The sequence below is a fragment of the Suillus clintonianus genome (genome assembly GCF_016758775.1).
Source record: "Suillus clintonianus strain FC179 chromosome Unknown DEU56scaffold_38, whole genome shotgun sequence".
Taxonomy (NCBI): domain Eukaryota; kingdom Fungi; phylum Basidiomycota; class Agaricomycetes; order Boletales; family Suillaceae; genus Suillus; species Suillus clintonianus.
In genome coordinates this window covers 277,957-296,550 of record NW_024539262.1, presented here as the reverse complement: position 1 = coordinate 296,550, position 18,594 = coordinate 277,957, and the positions used below count along the sequence as shown (strand labels likewise).

Here is an 18,594-nt window from a genome sequence, read left to right as displayed (position 1 = left end):
GGCCTATGAGACGGCTTTCTATGAGGGCCGCTGTAATAAAAGTGCTCCTTGGTCGTTGACTACTTAATGCTGTGAGACAGCTCCCAATGGGGAACCGCATCTGGCGAGCACACCACCTATCATGCACAGGCCACCCGTCTGTAAGACGGCACCCATCGGCATAGGCGCGGGCCACGTTAGTGTGACTGTGCAGCGTCATCGGTTCACAGAATTTGGACTTGGCACAATTTCTGGAACGTGGCACGTGATCTGGGATTAATTGTTTGCCAAATCGGGTGTGTGAACTTGTGAAGTGTATGAATGAGGCCACAAATGTGGCCGCACGGCCGGAGAGTTGCTGTTCACTATAATTTACCTTCACTTCTTCATCGATCTTCTTTTCCCTTCTTTCATCATCACATTATCATGTCTTCTGACAACGCCGATAACGATATCGTTGCTCTGCCTCCTGCTGAGGAGCAGCAGCAGCAAGACCAAGAGCCGGACGCGGATCAGGAGGAGGTTGTCGAGATGTCAGCCACAAAATCGATTGTAGTCCAGCAAAAGAAGCAGAGTCTGATCCCCGTTGAGTCGGACACAGCAGGCTCGACAACCTCCATCCCTAAGAAGGCCGAGCCGAAGGTCAAGGTGAGTTTCTTAGTGTTGCGATTGTTGATTTCCTCACATAACTAACATACTTCAGAAGTTCACGCCGCGCATGAGCGCCCAGCGCCCTACCAACCGGGTCTCATGTACACGTTGCATTGCGAGGGATCACAAATGCTACAAAAACCCCTTCGGAATGGTTTGCCTCGACTGCAAGCAGCTCAAGGCCAGATGTTCGCTCGTCGCTGGTGAGTTTTGTCAGTTCATTGTCTACCGACTTCGCCATTATTCATTTCTGGAGTGTAGAGAAAGCCAAGGCGAAGGGAACGCCTACGCCGGCCCCAGCGGCTCCTACGGTTCCCAAGCCTTCCGCGGCTCCTAGGCCCAGACCTGCTCCGAACTCTGCGCATGCAGCCGTGGCCAAGGACAAGGGCAAAGGCAAGGCCAACACCAAGTCCACGGTCTCGCCAACACCTCAGCCGGTGGCCGGCCCCTCAAACACAACTGGCGCATACGCCCTCTTGAACAGCAGTCACAAGAGGAAGCTGGCCGAAATCGAGGGGGAGGAAGACTCAGAGAGCTATCAAGAGGATGCCTACTTGGCTGGGAGGATTCAAGCGCTGCCTGGCTTGATATCCATTGTTGAGACGGCCCTTGGTATGCTGAAAAAGGAAGTCAGCGAGATTAACGCGTACATGGGCAGAAAGCGCCGCCGCCTGTAGATAGATTGCCTGGCTGTCGTTTCTACCTTATGAATAGAAATACATACGTCGCATAAGCGCTTTACATACGATATGCAAGGGCTTCTTGGGTTGTTGAGTACTTAATCCCGTGCTCAGACGTGAGTATTGATTTAATGAGTGGCACTCTTTGTGAGTGCTGTGTGGATCACAATGACCATTCAAATCACTATGTTGGCTGTGAGACGGCTCCCGTTGGGGACCCGCACTGTCCTATGTACGGTGTGACTCAATATGCGCCCGTCAGACGGCCTACCATTCAAATGCTCGGAGAACCGGTCCCCAAAGGGAGCCGTCTCAGAGGCAGAGTACTAATCTCAAAGATGTGTGGTGACATACACAACTCCATTGCCAGCCGTCTCATGACAAAATCTTAGGTCGTTGTTCAATCACCTTCAATCACCCAGCCGTGAGACTACGGCTCCCATTGGGGCCCGCCGCATCTGTCAAGACCGGATGTCAAGCACCTGCCTACAATGCGGCTCCCATCGAGAACCACGCCGGGCAAGCACACGCACCTGTGAAGCGGCTCCCATTGGTGACCGCACCTATCAAACACACTGGTCAAGCACCAACCAACTAACCAGTGGGACGGCGCACCTACACGGACGGCTCACAAAGGAAGTCAAGATCACTGACAGGCGCGGTCCCCCATGGGAGCCGTCTCACAGGTGGGTGCTTGACAATTGTCCACCACAGAAGCGGTCCCCATTGGAAGCCGTCTCACAGGTCGGTTGCTTGACATCCGTTCTTGACAGATGCGGTCCCCAATGGGAGCCGCAGTCTCATATATTGGCGCGCGCGACAAGTCTGCTTGACACATGCGGTCCCCAATGGAAGCCGCCGCCTCACAGGTGCATGTGCATGTATGTCCGAAGCTCATGATAGGGTGCGGTCCCCAATTGGGGCCGTCTCACAGGTGGGTGCTTACACCTCACACACTTGTCGCGCGCTCCAATATATGAGACTGCGGCTCCCATTGGGGACCGCATCTGTCAAGAACGGATGTCAAGCAACCGACTTGCGAGACGGCTACCAATGGGGACCGCTTCTGTGGTGGACAATTGTCAAGCACCCACCTGTGAGACGGCTCCCATTGGGGACCGCACCTATCAATCCGGACGGCTCCCAAAGGAAGTCAAGATCACTGACAGGCGCGGTCCCCCATGGGAGCCGTCTCACAGGTGGGTGCTTACACCTCACACACAGCGGCCGCGTCTGTCAAGCACATTTTCAAACCAACCGACCATCATATTTGAGACGGCTCCTGTTATGGATTGCATTAATCAAGACCACGAGCATATGATATATGTGCACCTTCCTATGTCGTGGATAACACGTGAGCCGCCTCACAGCCCGACGCGATCAAGCAGTCCACTTGACATCCGCGGCACCCAATGGGAGCCGCCTAAGATGCAGGTGGTTCGAATGGTGTGCTTGACACACGCGGTCCCACATGGAACCCGCATGACAGCTGAGTGATCCAGTAATTGACTTAACAGACACGGTCCCCGATGGGAGCCGTCTCACAGATGCGTGCTTGGCTGACACAATGCCTATTGGCGGCCGCCTGATACGTACGTGCTTGACATGTGTCCTTGACACCCGCGGTCCCCCAGGGGGGTCGTCTCTATCTCTATCATGCGCTCTGTTTGTCTAAGGGGTATTGAAGCCAACCACTAACCAACCAACCAATTTATATACATCTACCAATCAACCAACCAACCAACCAACCAACCAACCAACCACCAACCACCAACCACCAACTAACTACATATCTTCCTCTGACCCTGACTCCTCTTCCTCCTCACGCAGCAAGATCCTGTCCGGGATCGGTGCAATCCCATTCACCCATTCTCGACGGTTCACCTCAGGCTCATCCATCTCCTCTTCCTCAGCAGCCTCCTCTTCCTCCCCTTCAGCATCTCCCCCAGGCACACGCTCCGGCTCCCATCTTGGAGCATTTGACGATGGGCTCACAATCACTTGTGGGGCTTGACCCCCATAATTGGCCGGAAGAATCCTGAAGTCGTTGTTTGCCGTGTATTTCCACAGCCGGTCCTTGTGTGGCTTAGGAACCCACAACAACTGCTTGAACAATCTCCAGTACCTGGTTCTGATTGTATCAGCAGATTGGGGCGGCAATCTCTGTTTCATTTGGAACCATTCCTCCCAATACTTCATGGTCGGAAAGTTTTGTGGCTGCAGTCGGAGCGGTGCATTCCGAGGCGGAAAGAAAATGTCGAAAGCATCCGCCCATTCCTGTCCAGTTACTTTCTTCCACTGAACCCGGTTGAAGACCATCGCCAGGTTCAAGTCCTTGTAAACCTCGTCAGTCACATGTAGTCGTTCTTCCATCGACAGTCTGCAGTGCGATGCCGCGAATTGCTGGTTCTTCAAGTTTCCACATTTTTGCAGCAAGTCGCTGCAAAACTGATTCCAAAGCTTCGTCAATTGGACCGAACACTCTTCTTCAATATCAGGAGGTAAGTCAGCCCGTTCCTCCCATGGGAGGTCCTCGCCAGCATCCTGTTGCGCACCACCCAAGTCAATATCAAGGCCTACAAAAATTGGTGCCGGTGCCGGATCATCCACTCGGTGCCTCTTGGAGAATCCTTTCTGTGTCCGCACCCGTGTCCGTGGCACCATCGTCCGGGGAATGAAAGCCGGAGGATGGTACTTGCGCTTTAGTGCATCGTAATCCATGCCAAACACAAACTTGAATGTTGACTGACGCATCATGGGGCCTCGCTGCAGACGGGGAACATCTGTTGTTGGCGGCCAGACAATATCTCGGAAAAAATATGCTCCAAACGCGCTGAATGGCAACATATCACCGTGCTGAATGTTGGCATCCCTGGGACGGATTTGCAACATGTCATTTTGATAATCCCGTGTCAAAGGCAGCACGGTGCACATGACATCACGTGCTGCGGAACCATCATCTGGCCGGGAGTGCAACCCATTGGTCATCCAGTGAATCCCTGCAGTCAGGGCGAGGGCATCAGGTCCTATCCGAAGTGCACCACCAGTTTGATTTTGCAAAGCCAAGGTCCGCGAAAATGCCGTCACACGAATAATTCGCCATTGCCTGCAAAGAAGGAATATTGCATCAGCCCAATGCAATGCATACAGTCAGGCGATGGCTCCCATTGTGGAATGCAACCAATCACACCAACCAGCCACCCAACCAAAAACACTGCTCACTCACCACCAATCCTTGCTCTCGAATGCCAATATGCTGTTCCGTATCAACTCCTCTGTAAATCGAAGACCCCTGCTGGCGGCATACTTGACTGGAAGTCTGAGCTCGAGACGAGCAGCACAGCTGTGGTTCTCCTTTGCATCGTAGTACACGTCGAAGATCTTCTGCATATATGGAGGTGGACACCCTTCCAAGAGCTGTTTCCCACTTATCGCCAATCCATGTCTTCCTCCGTCCAATTGTTGAATGAGTGCTTTATCCGTGGTGTAAGCTTGCAAATATACTGGGTTATCGTCACCCAATGCAAATGTGCCGCGGAATCCAGAGACATGCAATAAACCTGCACATATATCTCTGTTGTAGTCGCGTGAGGGACCGTTGACATAGTTGGCAGCCCGGTTGTCATTCAGGCACGTGAAGTGGTTGATGATGTGGGTATGAGAGTCCGTACGCCACTGATACGAGAAGCCCGGTTCGGATATTTCCAGTCCTACATCAATCCAGCAGTTAGTTTCCTCGCGCAAACCAGGATCCAGGTCATCCATCATTTCGAATAGCGCCTCCAATGCGTCATATTGAGACTCCGGAATATGTTGGTTTGCCTCCTTGACACCCTGGACCTGTGTCATGAACAGCATGTCTCTTGCCCACGGATGCTTTTCAGACAAAAACCTAGGCAGTTCATATCCCAGATTGGGCACCATGGCAGAAGGGAAAGGACGAGTTCCATATTGATACTGATTGTTGCGTTTCTGTGCACGGATCAGGGCAGTGGCATAGCTGGTTGGCCAATTGGTTACAGTCTCTGGATTGAGGTGCTTGAGTGTGGGCAACAGACCATCCTCATAGATCGCGGTTTTCTGCTCGAGAGTAAGCTCGACAGAGGTTTTGCCCTGTTCATACAATGCTGGGAAGAAAATTCGCAACCTGGTGCGAACATTTGCAACACCCAAGCATATGTTGGGAATCTGGTGTGGATATACTGGCACTTCAGGCTGTTACAAGTGGCTATGAGTGGCACTGCATATATGAAAGGGTGCAGAGAGATTTACCCGTAGCGCATGAATCTTCATTGGAACCTTGACGTGAACATGGGAGGTAAGAGTGTCGACAGGATTAGAAAGAGGATAGATATAGATGTCTCGGACGATAGGGATCCAATGAGTGAAGCTGATGAGGCTGTCATAATCTCTGACTACAGTGACTTCTCTGTCACGAGTGATTCTGTTACGTGTGGGTTCTATGGAATACTGGATACCAGTGGCAGGATCCTTGCCAGTGAGTGCGAGATTGAGGGCTCTGTAGTATATAGCATGATCCACAGGCTCGTGTGGCTCATTAGCAAACAAAAGGGGGACACATTGATTGTTGAATGTGGCAAGGGAGCACCCTTGAATATTCTCGTGGTTAGGTGCGTTGACTGGCATGTCAAAGATGATAACAGTCGCAAGGATGGAAGATACCCCCAGTACAGGATGTTGTTGTGGGAGGCGGGGGAAAAGAATTTCATTCTTAATATCATGGAGTTGGAGTTTATATAGGACATTGTGACGTAATGTCACAGTCAGGGTCAAGAATTAAAGTTTGACAGATGGGATAATGATTGTGACGTCACAGTCAGGGTCCATGACATAAGTTTAATAGATGAGGTAATGATTGTGACATGATTTACATAATGAATCTTCAGTTCATCTGTGTCAAGACCGTGTTCAACGGGTCGGACCGGAGGGGCTTAGCTTCAGCTCTTGCGCTGCGCTCTTTACCCGAGTACGTGCCCCTAATTTACAGGGGGCAGATATCGTCGGCCGAGGGGTACGGACGGGCCGGACGAAAGAGGGAAGACTACCCGATGGTAGAGGCAGAGGTATTTAGCCTTAGGGATATAATCCCGAGGCTTGGAGGATCGGACTAGGATAATAATCCTAAGAGCCGAGAGAATACGAGGATTGAACAGAGTCTAAGTTAATATTCGAACTGAGGAAATACTACAGGTTACAAAGGGTTTATATACTGTAGTGTATCCGACGGGTATCCGGCCGAAGCCCAGTCTTCGGATCAGAGGGCTATGTAGAAAGTGTACTAACGGATATGAACTGCTGCGGACGATCGAGAATGGAGCCGGAGATTAAATGAAACAGGGGGGACAAGTTAAATGAAAGGGAAATGAATAGACTAACGGACAGATCAGAATGAACCCGGATATTAACTGTCAGAAGGATCCGGGCGTATAGGGGCATCAAGAAGCATATACAAATGGGGACACGGGGAAATTAATTCTAGAACGGACCGGACGAGAAGCCTCAGGTACGGAATATGACAGTTTTAGGTTGAATTGCTATTTGGTGCACCATAACAGGCAATAAAATTTACAATCATATCATAAGACTATGATGGTATGAGCCAAAGTTGGATGTTACAGTCAGCGCACCATACATTATACATGCCCCCCCCAATGGGAGCCATCCCTCCAAGCAGTACAGTTATCAATCGGCATTTGGGACACGAAATTGAAAAATGAAGTACCGTGCTTTTACAACACTGTATAAAAACTCAGTTGTATTGTTCCTAGCAAGTATTGTATGTCAAAATTGCATATTTAAAGTTTCAGAGAAAAATATACAACCGTTCATGCACGACACTCAAAACAGTGAGGGGACCTCTTTTTTGCTCATTAACACTCTGTGAGACACGTGACTCATTACTAACTTCCCTTATCAAAAGTTTCGAAACATTAGCAAAATTATTATCAGTTACACATAGCAGTCACCAGTTTTCTTCACCACACACTTAATTCTTGATGTCAAACAGCTTGAATATATGGTATGGATAGTTTGAATGTTTGTTAATATAGTTATTGTAGTTTTTTGTGTTATTATACTGTTGAATATTGAACACAATAGAATTTAAATTTTCAAAGAGCTAAAACTAAGACTATATACAGTACAAACACACTTCTCAAGCAAAATTTCATAGATGAAGTTTGGGCAAAATTTGATGCCATGTAAGAGGCAAGGTCAACAAAGCTTATGGAAGTATTATTGAGGCCATAAAGTGAGTTGTGGATGTGTGAGATGCATTTTGTATCATGGAGTGATAGTGTCTCACGGACCGATTGATAACTGTACATGCGGCACTCAATGGGAGCCGTCTGTACTAGCAATGCATGCATGGGGCACTCAATGGGAGCCGTCCTTCGCAGCAATACATGCGGCACTCAATGGGAGCCGTTCCTCCATGCAATACATGCTGCACTCAATGGGAGCCGTCTGTACTAGTTATGCATGCATGCGGCACTCAATGGGAGCCGTCCTTCGCAACAACACATGCGGCACCCAATGGGAGCCGTTCCTCCATGCAATACATGCTGCACTCAATGGGAGCCGTCTGTACTAGTTATGCATGCATGCGGCACTCAATGGGAGCCGTCTGTACTAGTTATGCATGCATGCGGCACTCAATGGGAGCCGTCTGTACTAGTTATGCATGCATGCGGCACTCAATGGGAGCCGTCCTTCGCAGCAATACATGCGGCACTCAATGGGAGCCGTCCTTCGCAACAAGACATGCGGCACCCAATGGGAGCCGTTCCTCCATGCAATACATGCTGCACTCAATGGGAGCCGTCTGTACTAGTTATGCATGCATGCGGCACTCAATGGGAGCCGTCCTTCGCAGCAATACATGCGGCACTCAATGGGAGCCGTCCTTCGCAACAAGACATGCGGCACCCAATGGGAGCCGTTCCTCCATGCAATACATGCTGCACTCAATGGGAGCCGTCTGTACTAGTTATGCATGCATGCGGCACTCAATGGGAGCCGTCCTTCGCAGCAATACATGCGGCACTCAATGGGAGCCGTCCTTCGCAACAAGACATGCGGCACCCAATGGGAGCCGTCCCTCCATGCAATACATGCGGCACTCCATGGGAGCCGTCTGTACTAGCAATGCATGCATGCGGCACCCAATGGGAGCCGTCCCTCCAAGCAGTACATCCGGCACCTAATGGGAGCCGTCCCTCCAAGCAGTACATCCGGCACCTAATGGGAGCCGTCCCTCCATACAATACATGCGGCACTCAATGGGAGCCGTCTGTACTAGCAATGCATGCATGCGGCACTCAATGGGAGCCGTCTGTACTAGCAATGCATGCATGCGGCACCCAATGGGAGCCGTCCCTCCAAGCAGTACATCTGGCACCTAATGGGAGCCGTCCCTCCAAGCTTTTGATATGTCTGGGTGTCTGCAGCTCGACCAAATATTATCATCCGTTTCTAATGTTGTCGATATTTCTTTTATAGCGCGTCTAGTGATGTCTAGATTCATGAGTGTAGTTCTTTTGTATTCTATGTGAGTCTTTTCTTGTATTCCTTGGTGTGCTAATACTTGTGTTATCATTGCTAATTTTGCTCCTTGTAGGTCAAAATCTGCTGGTATATCTAGGTTTAGCAGGTCTGTTTTATTTTTTTGGGCTCCTTGATTTGCTAGTACATCGGCTGCTTCGTTTCCTTCATTTGTTATGCTGAAAGCGTAGACTCAGGTAAGAGCTCTGTACTAAGTCTCAGAGGAGACGAAGATAAGGCAGAGGTTCGTTTATCGTTATCTGTTTTATTTATCAATTTTTGTCAGTATGCTGATGGTGTGTATGTTACATATGTTCTTATTTATGTTTTGGTTACTGTTTTGCTGTGTTATGTGTCTTTGGGGCTCATGTTTTCAACGGTAGGCTATTATGTGTTTCATTTACTTTTTTGGAGATACGTTGGAGTGCTCGTTTTCATTCTTGATTCTTTAGCTAGTGTGTGTCTGATGAGCAGTTTTACACTCGTCCTTGCCAGCTTTTCTTCACATGCGCGACCTTCTGCACTCTTCCACAGCACGCACAGCACTTGCACATCCTTCCGCATACCAGCGCTTTACTCAGCATATCCTCCCATATTGCCTAGTTGTGCATTGAGTGCTAATATCATCACTGCTATTGTCTATCATCTCTCTAGTTGTATTAGGACTTGTCTATTAGCCTTCTGGAGTATCCTTATTGTCAGCCACCATCCAATTCCTACTTTGCGCATATTGCGTGTCCATGTCATATCCTGTTCCTAAACCTTCTCATCTGGTCCGGTCCATCCAGTTCCTTGGGTCCAGTCTAGAACTCATTTTCCCTGAGTCCCCATTTGTATATGCTTCTTGCTGCCCCTATATGCCTGGATCCTTCTGACAGTTAATGTCTGGGTTCATTCTGATCCTTCTGTTAGTCTATTCATTTCCTTTTCATTGAACTCATTCCCTTTGTTCCATTTAATATCCAGCTCCATTCTCGATTGTCCGCAGAAGTTTCATGTCTGTTAGTACATTTTCTACATAGCCCTATGTTCCGAAGACTGCACTTTGGCCGGATACCCGATGGGTACACTACAGTATATAAACTCCCTGTAACCCGTGGTATTTCCTTAGTTTGAATATCATCTTAGACTCAGTTCATTCCTCGTGTTCTCTTGGTCCTTAGGATTGTCATCCTAGTCCGACCCTCCGAGCCTCAGGATTATATCCCTATGGCTAAATCCCTCCGCCTCTACCTTCAGGTAGTCCATATCTTGTTAGTTTCTACCTGGACATAGTCTCGGGTAGTCTTACCTCTCTCGTCCAGCCTAACCAACCAACCAACCATACTGCCTCAGCCAATGATATCCATCCTCCATAAATTAGGGGCACATACTCAGGTAAAGGGTGCAGTGCATGAGCTGAAGCCACGCCCCTCCGGTCCAACCTGTTGAATATGGTTTTAACAGTCCACCACATCAGCATCACACATCTTCACGTGCCTTCACATATCTTTGGCTTCAGCTATTCTCTTGATCCCTCTCATTATTTAGAGAGATTGTCTCAGTAGCATCCCTTAAGGGACAATTCTACTAGCTCACCTCTTGAGGTAGATATCCTTGTGACTCCCCAGAGTTGACATTCCTATTTCCTTACCCACACCACTATACAGACTCCATAGCCCTATAGCTTGTATAGCCAAGTGCCTGATTCTGCAGGCTTACACACCGGTGTATAGTACTATATAGCTCTATTAAAGTTGCTATAGCTAGGTGAATATACCACAACTATTATAGCTCTTATAGCTCAAAACACAAAGCAAAAAGCAAAAATTTATCTTAATAGCAGGCAAGAGAACTAGAAGGAAGAATCAGAGAGGAAATATGAATACAAAAAAAGAAAGATTTGCCAAATAGTGAAAATTGCGAAAATTCTTGAGGAAAGAGGAGGGAAGAGAGCTAGAAGGAGAGGATCAGACAGGAGGAAGTGAGAGTCAAAGAAAAAGACTTGCCAAATGGTCAAAAATGTGAACATAGTTGGGGGGAGGAGGAGTAGGAGGGAAGAGAGCTAGAAGGAGAGTGTTAGAAAAAAGATTAGTCAAAATAGTCCAAAATGCGAAAATTATGGGGGGGAATTACCCAAGTTCAAAGCACCATCACCAGTACCAGCACCAACAACATCAACACCAAGAGAAGGATAGAGAAGAAAGAAGAAGAGAAGAGAGGCCACAACTCGAAAATTGTCAGAGAAATATGGAAGATAATCTAATGAGGGGGCAGTGGGAGGGAAGGAAAGAATGAGAAAAGAAAAGTGCAAGGTATGCAAAAATATCAGACATACAGATGATGATTGTTGGCACAAGTCCAAGAAATGTGCTAACTGCAAGAAGACGGGACACTAGCAGAAAGATCGTTGGGCTACAGGCAGTGGTAAAGCGGGCGAAGGGCTGTCCGCCAAGAAGCGCTGTGGGTGAGGAAATAGAGATGTGAACTCAGGGGAGTCACAAGGATGTCTACCTCGAGAGGTGAGCTTAGTAGATTCGTCCCTTAAGGGATGCTACTGAGACAATCTCTCTAAATAATAGTGGTATTCGGAGTTCGGAACGAACAACACAAAGTAAAGGATAAATCCAACCACTGCACCTTATTAAAACTCCGAATTATATCTCCGCCTTGCTTACACATTCTACACTAGACTGATAAGATTAGTCCACCCATGCCTCACCTATCGCTGCGCAAACAGCAGCTTCAAACCCTGAAAAATACCATAATCTTGTATTAGCTCGCTATGTAGAGCTCATCAGCCACATGATGGATGAGCTCCTCGAGGAACTTGACTCCTAAATGAGAGTGAAACTGGCAGCTTATCGAGTGATGACAGATCCATCAGCATGTCCGTCTCTTCGATATCGTCAGATGCATCATGGAGCTCTCTCATGTCAGGTAGTACTATCGCGAGTAGCACTTACTCACTCGGGACATCCCATTTCCCATCTGATGGGCCAGAGATGGCCACTCCAGCTTTCATGGAGTTTATAAATGCAGTCCGCAATTTGCATGATGAAGCATCGAAGAGTTGTGTTCTTGATGCCAGACCCAAGCTTAGCTGTGCCCCGCAGCTGCATCTGCTGCCGGAGTGGGAAATACATGCTCCTGAAAAGTTCCGCCGAAAGCTGCGTGTCCTGCCTGTCGTGTTTGATAATCTCGTCAACTGTCTCGAGCAACATCCAATTTTCTACAACAATTCAAATAATCCACAGCTCCCTATCCCAATCCAACTCGCAATTTTTCTCAATGGGATAGGCCACTACGGTAATGCTGCAACGACAGAGGATTTAGCAGAATGGGCAGGAGTGTCAATTGGAACTGTGTACAATTGCTTTAAACAAGTCATGATCACTATCTTAAAGCACCATGACGACACGATCCACTTCGATCCGCTCGATCGAGAAGACTGGGAGGAATGAAAAAGGTCGCAGGAGTGGGTTGAGGGGAAAACATGCAGGGAATGGCACAGCGGCTTCCTATGTGTCGATGGTACCTCGTTCAATTTGTATCAGAAGCCTGGGTGGCATGGGGAAGGATTTTTCGACAAAAATTCAAACTACTCACTCACGGCGCAGGTATGTCGACCTTCAGTTTCGTTAACGGCATGCTAATACTTTCAAGGTTGTTATCTTACCTCACAATCTTCGTATCATCGATCATGTGATTAGCGTACCCGGCAGCCTTCACGATTCAAATGTTTTTGGGCACACAAGAGTTGCACAGAAGCCAGATGAATTTTTTGGTGCGGGCCAGTGGCTATGGGCAGACTCTGCATATGCAGCGCAAATGTGGTGTGTCACACCATTCAAACGGCCACTGGGGGGAAGTTTGACGAGAGATCAGAAGACCTTCAACTACAACCTTTCAAAAGTAAGCATATGCGATGCAAATTAAAACATGGCTTACCTACTTATAGGTCCATGTTGGCTCTGAACATTTTTTCGGCTCACTCAAGGGCAGGTTCCAGAGCCTGCGGGAGCTTCGATTCTTGATCCAGGGCAAGACAGAACTGGATTATGCTAACATGTGGATTCGCTGCTGCCTAATCTTACACAATATGATCATCAAGATCGAGGAGAGCCTTGGTATTGCAGGTTCTGGTCAAGACTTTTACAAGGAACTGACTGGGCAAGACATGAACAAGGGCATGGGCGATGATGGTGCAGATGAAGAAGATGGATGCAGTGATGAGAGTTATATTGGCACAGCGGGACAAGATTTTTGTAATACTTTGATGGTGTGCTTGCTTCGGGTCCTAGCTCAGTAGACATCCATAGCGAAAATCATGTATACACGATCTACTTAAACAACAGCTATACATCAATGACAGAATGACGAAGAGAACACGTGAAGTAACAAAGATGATGTGATAGTACTCAAGTTGATGGATCCATGCCCCGCTCCATTGTGATCTGCTGGATCCTTGCTTCCTCCTCATCTCGATGTGCGCAGGCAAGCTCCAGCTCCAGCTTTGTCTGCTCCAGTTGGTGGCCCATGAGGTCATGTTTGTGCATGAAGTCTTGCTCGGTGAGACGCATGCTGTGCTCACACTCACTGTGAGCATTGCACACTTTAACGTCCCTGGACCAAATGTTGTAGTCTATCTTCATTCGCTTGAGGCAGTCATTCTCAGCACAATCACCACGTTTTTCACTGATCGACTGGATCAGCACTTGTGCTGTATCGGAGAGCTGCTCGGTGGCAATGGAAGTCTGATTGTTGTTGGTGCATTTGCGTGAAGGGGGACAAGTGACTGGGGGTGATTGAGGTGACCCACTACGAGTAGATGGCCCAGAGAGCTTCATGACTTGAAATGCTGAACGTCCTCGAACAGCAGAACTTGATTTATGAGACTGAACACGGAGGCCCTGCATTGCATGACGAGCACTGATATCAGAATCATCAGAGTCCTGTAGTGTGGCATCACAGCTAGAAGCAGATTGTGGGAGATTGGCGAAAAATGATGGGTATTTATCATACTGAATATCACTGTCTTCAGGCGCCGGAGATTCGGGAGAGTTCAGTGATATCACATTTTCGTGAGAAGGGCGTGTCGAGATTGGAGTGACGGGAGGGCAAAGATGTTGGAAGGAAGGGAATGCAAAAGGGGTAGACATATGAGTTGAACTAGGAGCTGCTGATGAAGAGCGGGAGGATGATGGTTGGTTGTTATGCACGGAAGAACTGATCTGCTGGTGTTGTTATATTGGCCACAGCAACATCACCGACAGGGCCAACACAATCTTGACCAATATTAATGTTGTCCACATCCATGGGTTCCCTGTCTTCGAGAGCGTTGTCCTCTCCATCAAGCTCATCTTCACCAGGGACCTGTACATCCTTGCCACCAGACCCGTTGAAGTATTGGAGTGCGTCAGATTCGAAGTCTTGCCCAGGGTCCACAGAGGATGACACAGTGTTATATGCAGGGTTGTTTCTCCACCAACCGTGAAGGTCTGGCCACCACGGGAACTTCGCCAAGTGTGAATCTGCAGGAGAAAAAATAAAATGATTGGCTGATCAGGATCATGAATTGAAACCCATCAAGTAGTGTTTTCATCACTGGGTCCGTCTGGAGGTCTTCAAATATCATTCCAGCGCCCGACTGCTTGAGGGACTTATTGACCTCATTGTATTTCTTCTTGAGTCTAAAACATCTGATCAGTAACAGATAGCATGAATAGGCGAACAGGGGATAATATTTTTCAGGGGTACTCATTTTCCAAACCGTGTCTGGACAGGCTTGATGAAAACCTGGGGGTTGGGGGTTCTGCTCGAAAAGAAGTCTTGTCTCAGGATCCTCGTCATTTTTGAATACTGCGCGTGCAAGCTGCAGGTAGTAAGTTTCCCTAGGTGCACCACCCTGTTTCTTCTTTCTGCCCTGCTCCTTCACATCCTTCACAGAGTCCGAGAAGAGTTTGATTTGTGTGTCTTCATTAGCTTTGCACCAGGCAATGAGCCAAGAGGTACGAGTGCTGTAAGCTTTCTCACATTGAACTGGCTTTCTTGCAGTGTTCAAAGCAGGAGATGTTATACTGCCAGAGATCTGTGGGTTGCTGTCTTCATCTGCTTGTGTCGTTGCGCTACTAGCAGCAGGAACTTTCCCCTTTGCATCATGTCTAGATTGTATACCGCGAGTTCCCCGACCTCTAGTGCGCGCCATATGGTTCCAGAGGGTTCTTAAGGATTGGGAGAGTGATGATCAGAGTGGTGATCAGGGATCGGCCCGTAGCAGCAGTGAGGTCAACAATGACAATAACACCGATGACGGCCAGGCAGGGCGGGGTTTGAACAATGCCATGATGCCAGCGGCTGGTTCTAAAATAAAATTCTCAGGTGCGAACTTTGAATACCACTAATGAGAGGGATCAAGAGAAAGGCTTAAGTCGGATGAATGTGAAGACGCATGGGAACATGCAGGGCCGATGCGATGAGTGTGTGGAACGTGCGAGTTGTGCAGAAGAGTCAGAATGTGCGTGGTATGCGCAGAGTAGAGGAACAACGACGGAAGATAATAGGAACTCTCCTTGAACTGAAAGACAAGTCTTCACAAGACTAGGAAGATGATGGACAAATGCAGTGATGATATTAGCGCTCTATGCACAACTGAGCGGAAAACAGATCGAGAGTCCAAGTAAGGGAAAAGTAAGTAAGTCCGAAATCCTCTGAGTCTTCTAGATATGTAGGTCACTACACACGCTCTCAGGGTAATGAAACATAAGGGAAGCAGATAGGCTGCGCAAAAGTGTATAGGGAGCGGACAAGTATGTAACACTATGTAAAAGACCCTGGATGTGGTCAGAGACAGAGATGACAGTGAGAGTATGCACCAATGGTACCGGACAGACAGGACAGGACATGGGAGGATATGCCGATCATAGCGCCAGGCTGCAGAAGGGTGCAGAATGTTGCTGATGTGTCGTGTGCTCTGTGGAAAAGTGCGGAAGGTCGCGTGTCTCTATGGAACTGCGCATACATGAGGATAGGGATGAGGTTGATGTACAAATGGGGGGATACGAGCCTGTAGAGATATCACTCTCTACAACGCTTCCAAAAGGACAAAGCAAAAATGGTCCAAGAAGCACCGATGGAACAGGACAAAGACATTGAAGATGTTGCCTATATGGCTAATATGTCAAAGCTTGTTGAGGATGTAGTCTATATGACAGATGAAATTATAAATGTAGGTGAGGATAAATCTGAGCGACTTTCCTAGTATGATTGGTGTTCCGACTCAGAAGCATCATCCCACTTAATGAAAATTTGATTGGCATTGACTGATTATATACCACTATATAGACACTGAGTGAACGGTATTGTGAATGGATCCCTTGGGGCACTCGGATGTAGTGCTATAGAACTCATTAGTAAAATAGGCAATCAATTGATCAGATCAAAGTTCTGGAATGTCCCATATGTCCCACATGCTTCTAACGATCTCATATCAATTAGTAAACTTGATAGAGAAGATGGAGGCGCACAAATGAAGGATAGTTCAGTCACTGTTCACATCAGAGGGGGATGAACTATTGTCAAAGGAAAATTGATTAATGGATTGTACAAGTTAGATACACAAGCTCAACTATACCTTAAGACTTGCGTACAAACTGTACGAGAAAATGCGCAAAAAGACTGGTTGGTTGGTTGGTTGGTTAGCGTGGCATAAGAGGTACGGACATATCTTGTATAGTGGGCTTAGTTAGGTTAATTTTCAATTAAATGTGCAGCTTTATAAAATCCTTGATAGAACCGAATAAAATAGTAGGAATTGAGATAACTAGAGATCAGCCTAAAAGATTGATCCTGATATCTCATCCTAAATACACAGAGTCTATCCTACAAAAACACAGTCTCCAAAAGTCAAACACTGTAGGTATGCCCTTAGATCCAAAAATAATGCTATAAAAAGAAGACAATGGTCAGGCGGGCAACCGAAATAACAGTTACACATCACTGATTGGATCTTTAATGTACCTAGCAGGAGCAACACATCCAGATATAGCTTATTCTATCCAAAGACTAAGCTCATTTACCTCGAATCCTGGGCTAGCACATTGGACCACGGCTAAACAAGCACTTAGATACTTGTTTGGAACACGTAGCTTAGGGATCAAACATATAGGCTTTACTTACAATAATGAAGTCTGAATTGTTGGTCGATCTGATTCCAATTATGCCAATGATCTAAGGGACTGGATATCAATTTCCGGATATGTTTTCAAATTAGCAAATTGGGTGATTACCTGGAGTTCAAAAAGACAGAATGCAGTATCATTATCCTCAACAGAGGCTGAGTATGCTACAATGGCTCACGCAGCACATAAAGCTATCTGATTCCAGGAAATAAATTTTATTCAAAATGCACCCACAACCTTATACAGAGACAATACTGTGGCATTAGCAATAGCCAAAGATCGACAATATTATGCTAAGTCCAAACATTTTGACATGAAAAACCATTATATTCGTGAGAAAATTCATGAGAACTATGGTCCTACCAAGGAGATGATAGTGGATATACTAACTAAAGCACTACCTAAGCCGGATCACTCATTGGGTGCCGGATGTATTGCTAGTACAGATGGCTCCCATGGGGTGCCGCATGCATGCATTGCTAGTACAGACGGCTCCCATTGAGTGCCGGATGTATTGTATGGAGGGACGGCTCCCATTGGGTGCCGCATGTGTTGTTGCGAAGGACGGCTCCCATTGAGTGCCGCATGTATTGCATGGAGGGACGGCTCCCATTGGGTGCCCCATGCATGCATTGCTAGTACAGACGGCTCCCATTGAGTGCCGCATGTATTGTATGGAGGGACGGCTCCCATTGGGTGCCGCATGTGTTGTTGCGAAGGACGGCTCCCATTGAGTGCCGCATGTATTGCATGGAGGGACGGCTCCCATTGGGTGCCCCATGCATGCATTGCTAGTACAGACGGCTCCCATTGAGTGCCGCATGTATTGTATGGAGGGACGGCTCCCATTGGGTGCCGCATGTGTTGTTGCGAAGGACGGCTCCCATTGAGTGCCGCATGTATTGCATGGAGGGACGGCTCCCATTGGGTGCCCCATGCATGCATTGCTAGTACAGACGGCTCCCATTGAGTGCCGCATGTATTGTATGGAGGGACGGCTCCCATTGGGTGCCGGATGTTTTGCTTGGAGGGACGGCTCCCATTAGGTGCCGGATGTACTGCTTGGAGGGACGGCTCCCATTGAGTGCCGCATGTATTGTATGGAGGGACGGCTCCCATTGGGTGCCGCATGTGTTGTTGCGAAGGGCGGCTCCCATTGAGTGCCACATGCATGCATAACTAGTACAGACGGCTCCCATTGAGTGCCGCATATATTGCATGGAGGAACGGCTCCCATTGAGTGCCGCATGTATTGCTGCGAGGGACGGCTCCCATTGAGTGCCCCATGCATGTCCATAGCGCCGTTGTAAATTGAACTACCTAACTATATACACTGGTTGGTTGGTTGGTTGTGATAGCAATCACGCGAACGGTGCTCCCAATGGGGACCGTCCGTCTGCATCACAGACAGAGCTTGCATATATACGCTTGCAATGTGAGATGGCTCCCATTGGGGACCGCATCCGTGTAGAACACTTATCACCCACCCACCTGTAAGATGTCCCTTTTATTGTTCATTTGAATAGTATTTAGCATAGGGGCAGACAGTTGAGCGCTGGATT

The 18,594-nt window shown here is 47.9% G+C and overlaps 6 protein-coding genes across 6 annotated transcripts; 1 reads left to right on the top strand and 5 right to left on the bottom strand.

Moving 5' to 3' along the window:
- Positions 1 to 405: 405 nt before the first annotated feature.
- On the top strand, positions 406 to 1,307 carry DEU56DRAFT_756367 (uncharacterized protein; the record flags this gene model as incomplete). The annotated part of the gene is made up of 3 exons (XM_041350032.1): positions 406 to 627; positions 683 to 833; positions 892 to 1,307. The coding sequence occupies 3 exons, from the start codon at positions 406 to 408 to the stop codon at positions 1,305 to 1,307; spliced, it is 789 nt and encodes a 262-aa protein (XP_041208211.1).
- Positions 1,308 to 1,740: 433 nt separating this feature from the next.
- DEU56DRAFT_756366 (uncharacterized protein) lies at positions 1,741 to 2,208 on the bottom strand (the record flags this gene model as incomplete). Its single annotated transcript, XM_041350031.1, has 4 exons — positions 1,741 to 1,768; positions 1,844 to 1,873; positions 1,910 to 1,925; positions 1,965 to 2,208. The coding sequence occupies 4 exons, from the start codon at positions 2,206 to 2,208 to the stop codon at positions 1,741 to 1,743; spliced, it is 318 nt and encodes a 105-aa protein (XP_041208210.1).
- Positions 2,209 to 3,095: 887 nt separating this feature from the next.
- DEU56DRAFT_913040 (uncharacterized protein) lies at positions 3,096 to 5,957 on the bottom strand (the record flags this gene model as incomplete). The annotated part of the gene is made up of 3 exons (XM_041357475.1): positions 3,096 to 4,416; positions 4,537 to 5,525; positions 5,583 to 5,957. 3 exons carry the CDS (start codon positions 5,955 to 5,957, stop codon positions 3,096 to 3,098), a joined length of 2,685 nt encoding a protein of 894 aa, XP_041208209.1.
- Positions 5,958 to 8,742: 2,785 nt separating this feature from the next.
- On the bottom strand, positions 8,743 to 9,039 carry DEU56DRAFT_712948 (uncharacterized protein; the record flags this gene model as incomplete). The annotated part of the gene is made up of 1 exon (XM_041347535.1): positions 8,743 to 9,039. A coding segment is annotated over one exon (297 nt), but the record flags the coding sequence as incomplete, so codon positions are not given.
- A 4,234-nt stretch (positions 9,040 to 13,273) lies between these two features.
- DEU56DRAFT_756364 (uncharacterized protein) lies at positions 13,274 to 15,060 on the bottom strand (the record flags this gene model as incomplete). Its single annotated transcript, XM_041350030.1, has 4 exons — positions 13,274 to 13,890; positions 14,075 to 14,369; positions 14,461 to 14,554; positions 14,588 to 15,060. The coding sequence occupies 4 exons, from the start codon at positions 15,058 to 15,060 to the stop codon at positions 13,274 to 13,276; spliced, it is 1,479 nt and encodes a 492-aa protein (XP_041208207.1).
- Positions 15,061 to 17,443: 2,383 nt separating this feature from the next.
- DEU56DRAFT_756363 (uncharacterized protein) lies at positions 17,444 to 18,205 on the bottom strand (the record flags this gene model as incomplete). Its single annotated transcript, XM_041350029.1, has 1 exon — positions 17,444 to 18,205. One exon carries the CDS (start codon positions 18,203 to 18,205, stop codon positions 17,444 to 17,446), a length of 762 nt encoding a protein of 253 aa, XP_041208206.1.
- Between the last annotated feature and the right edge of the window lie 389 nt (positions 18,206 to 18,594).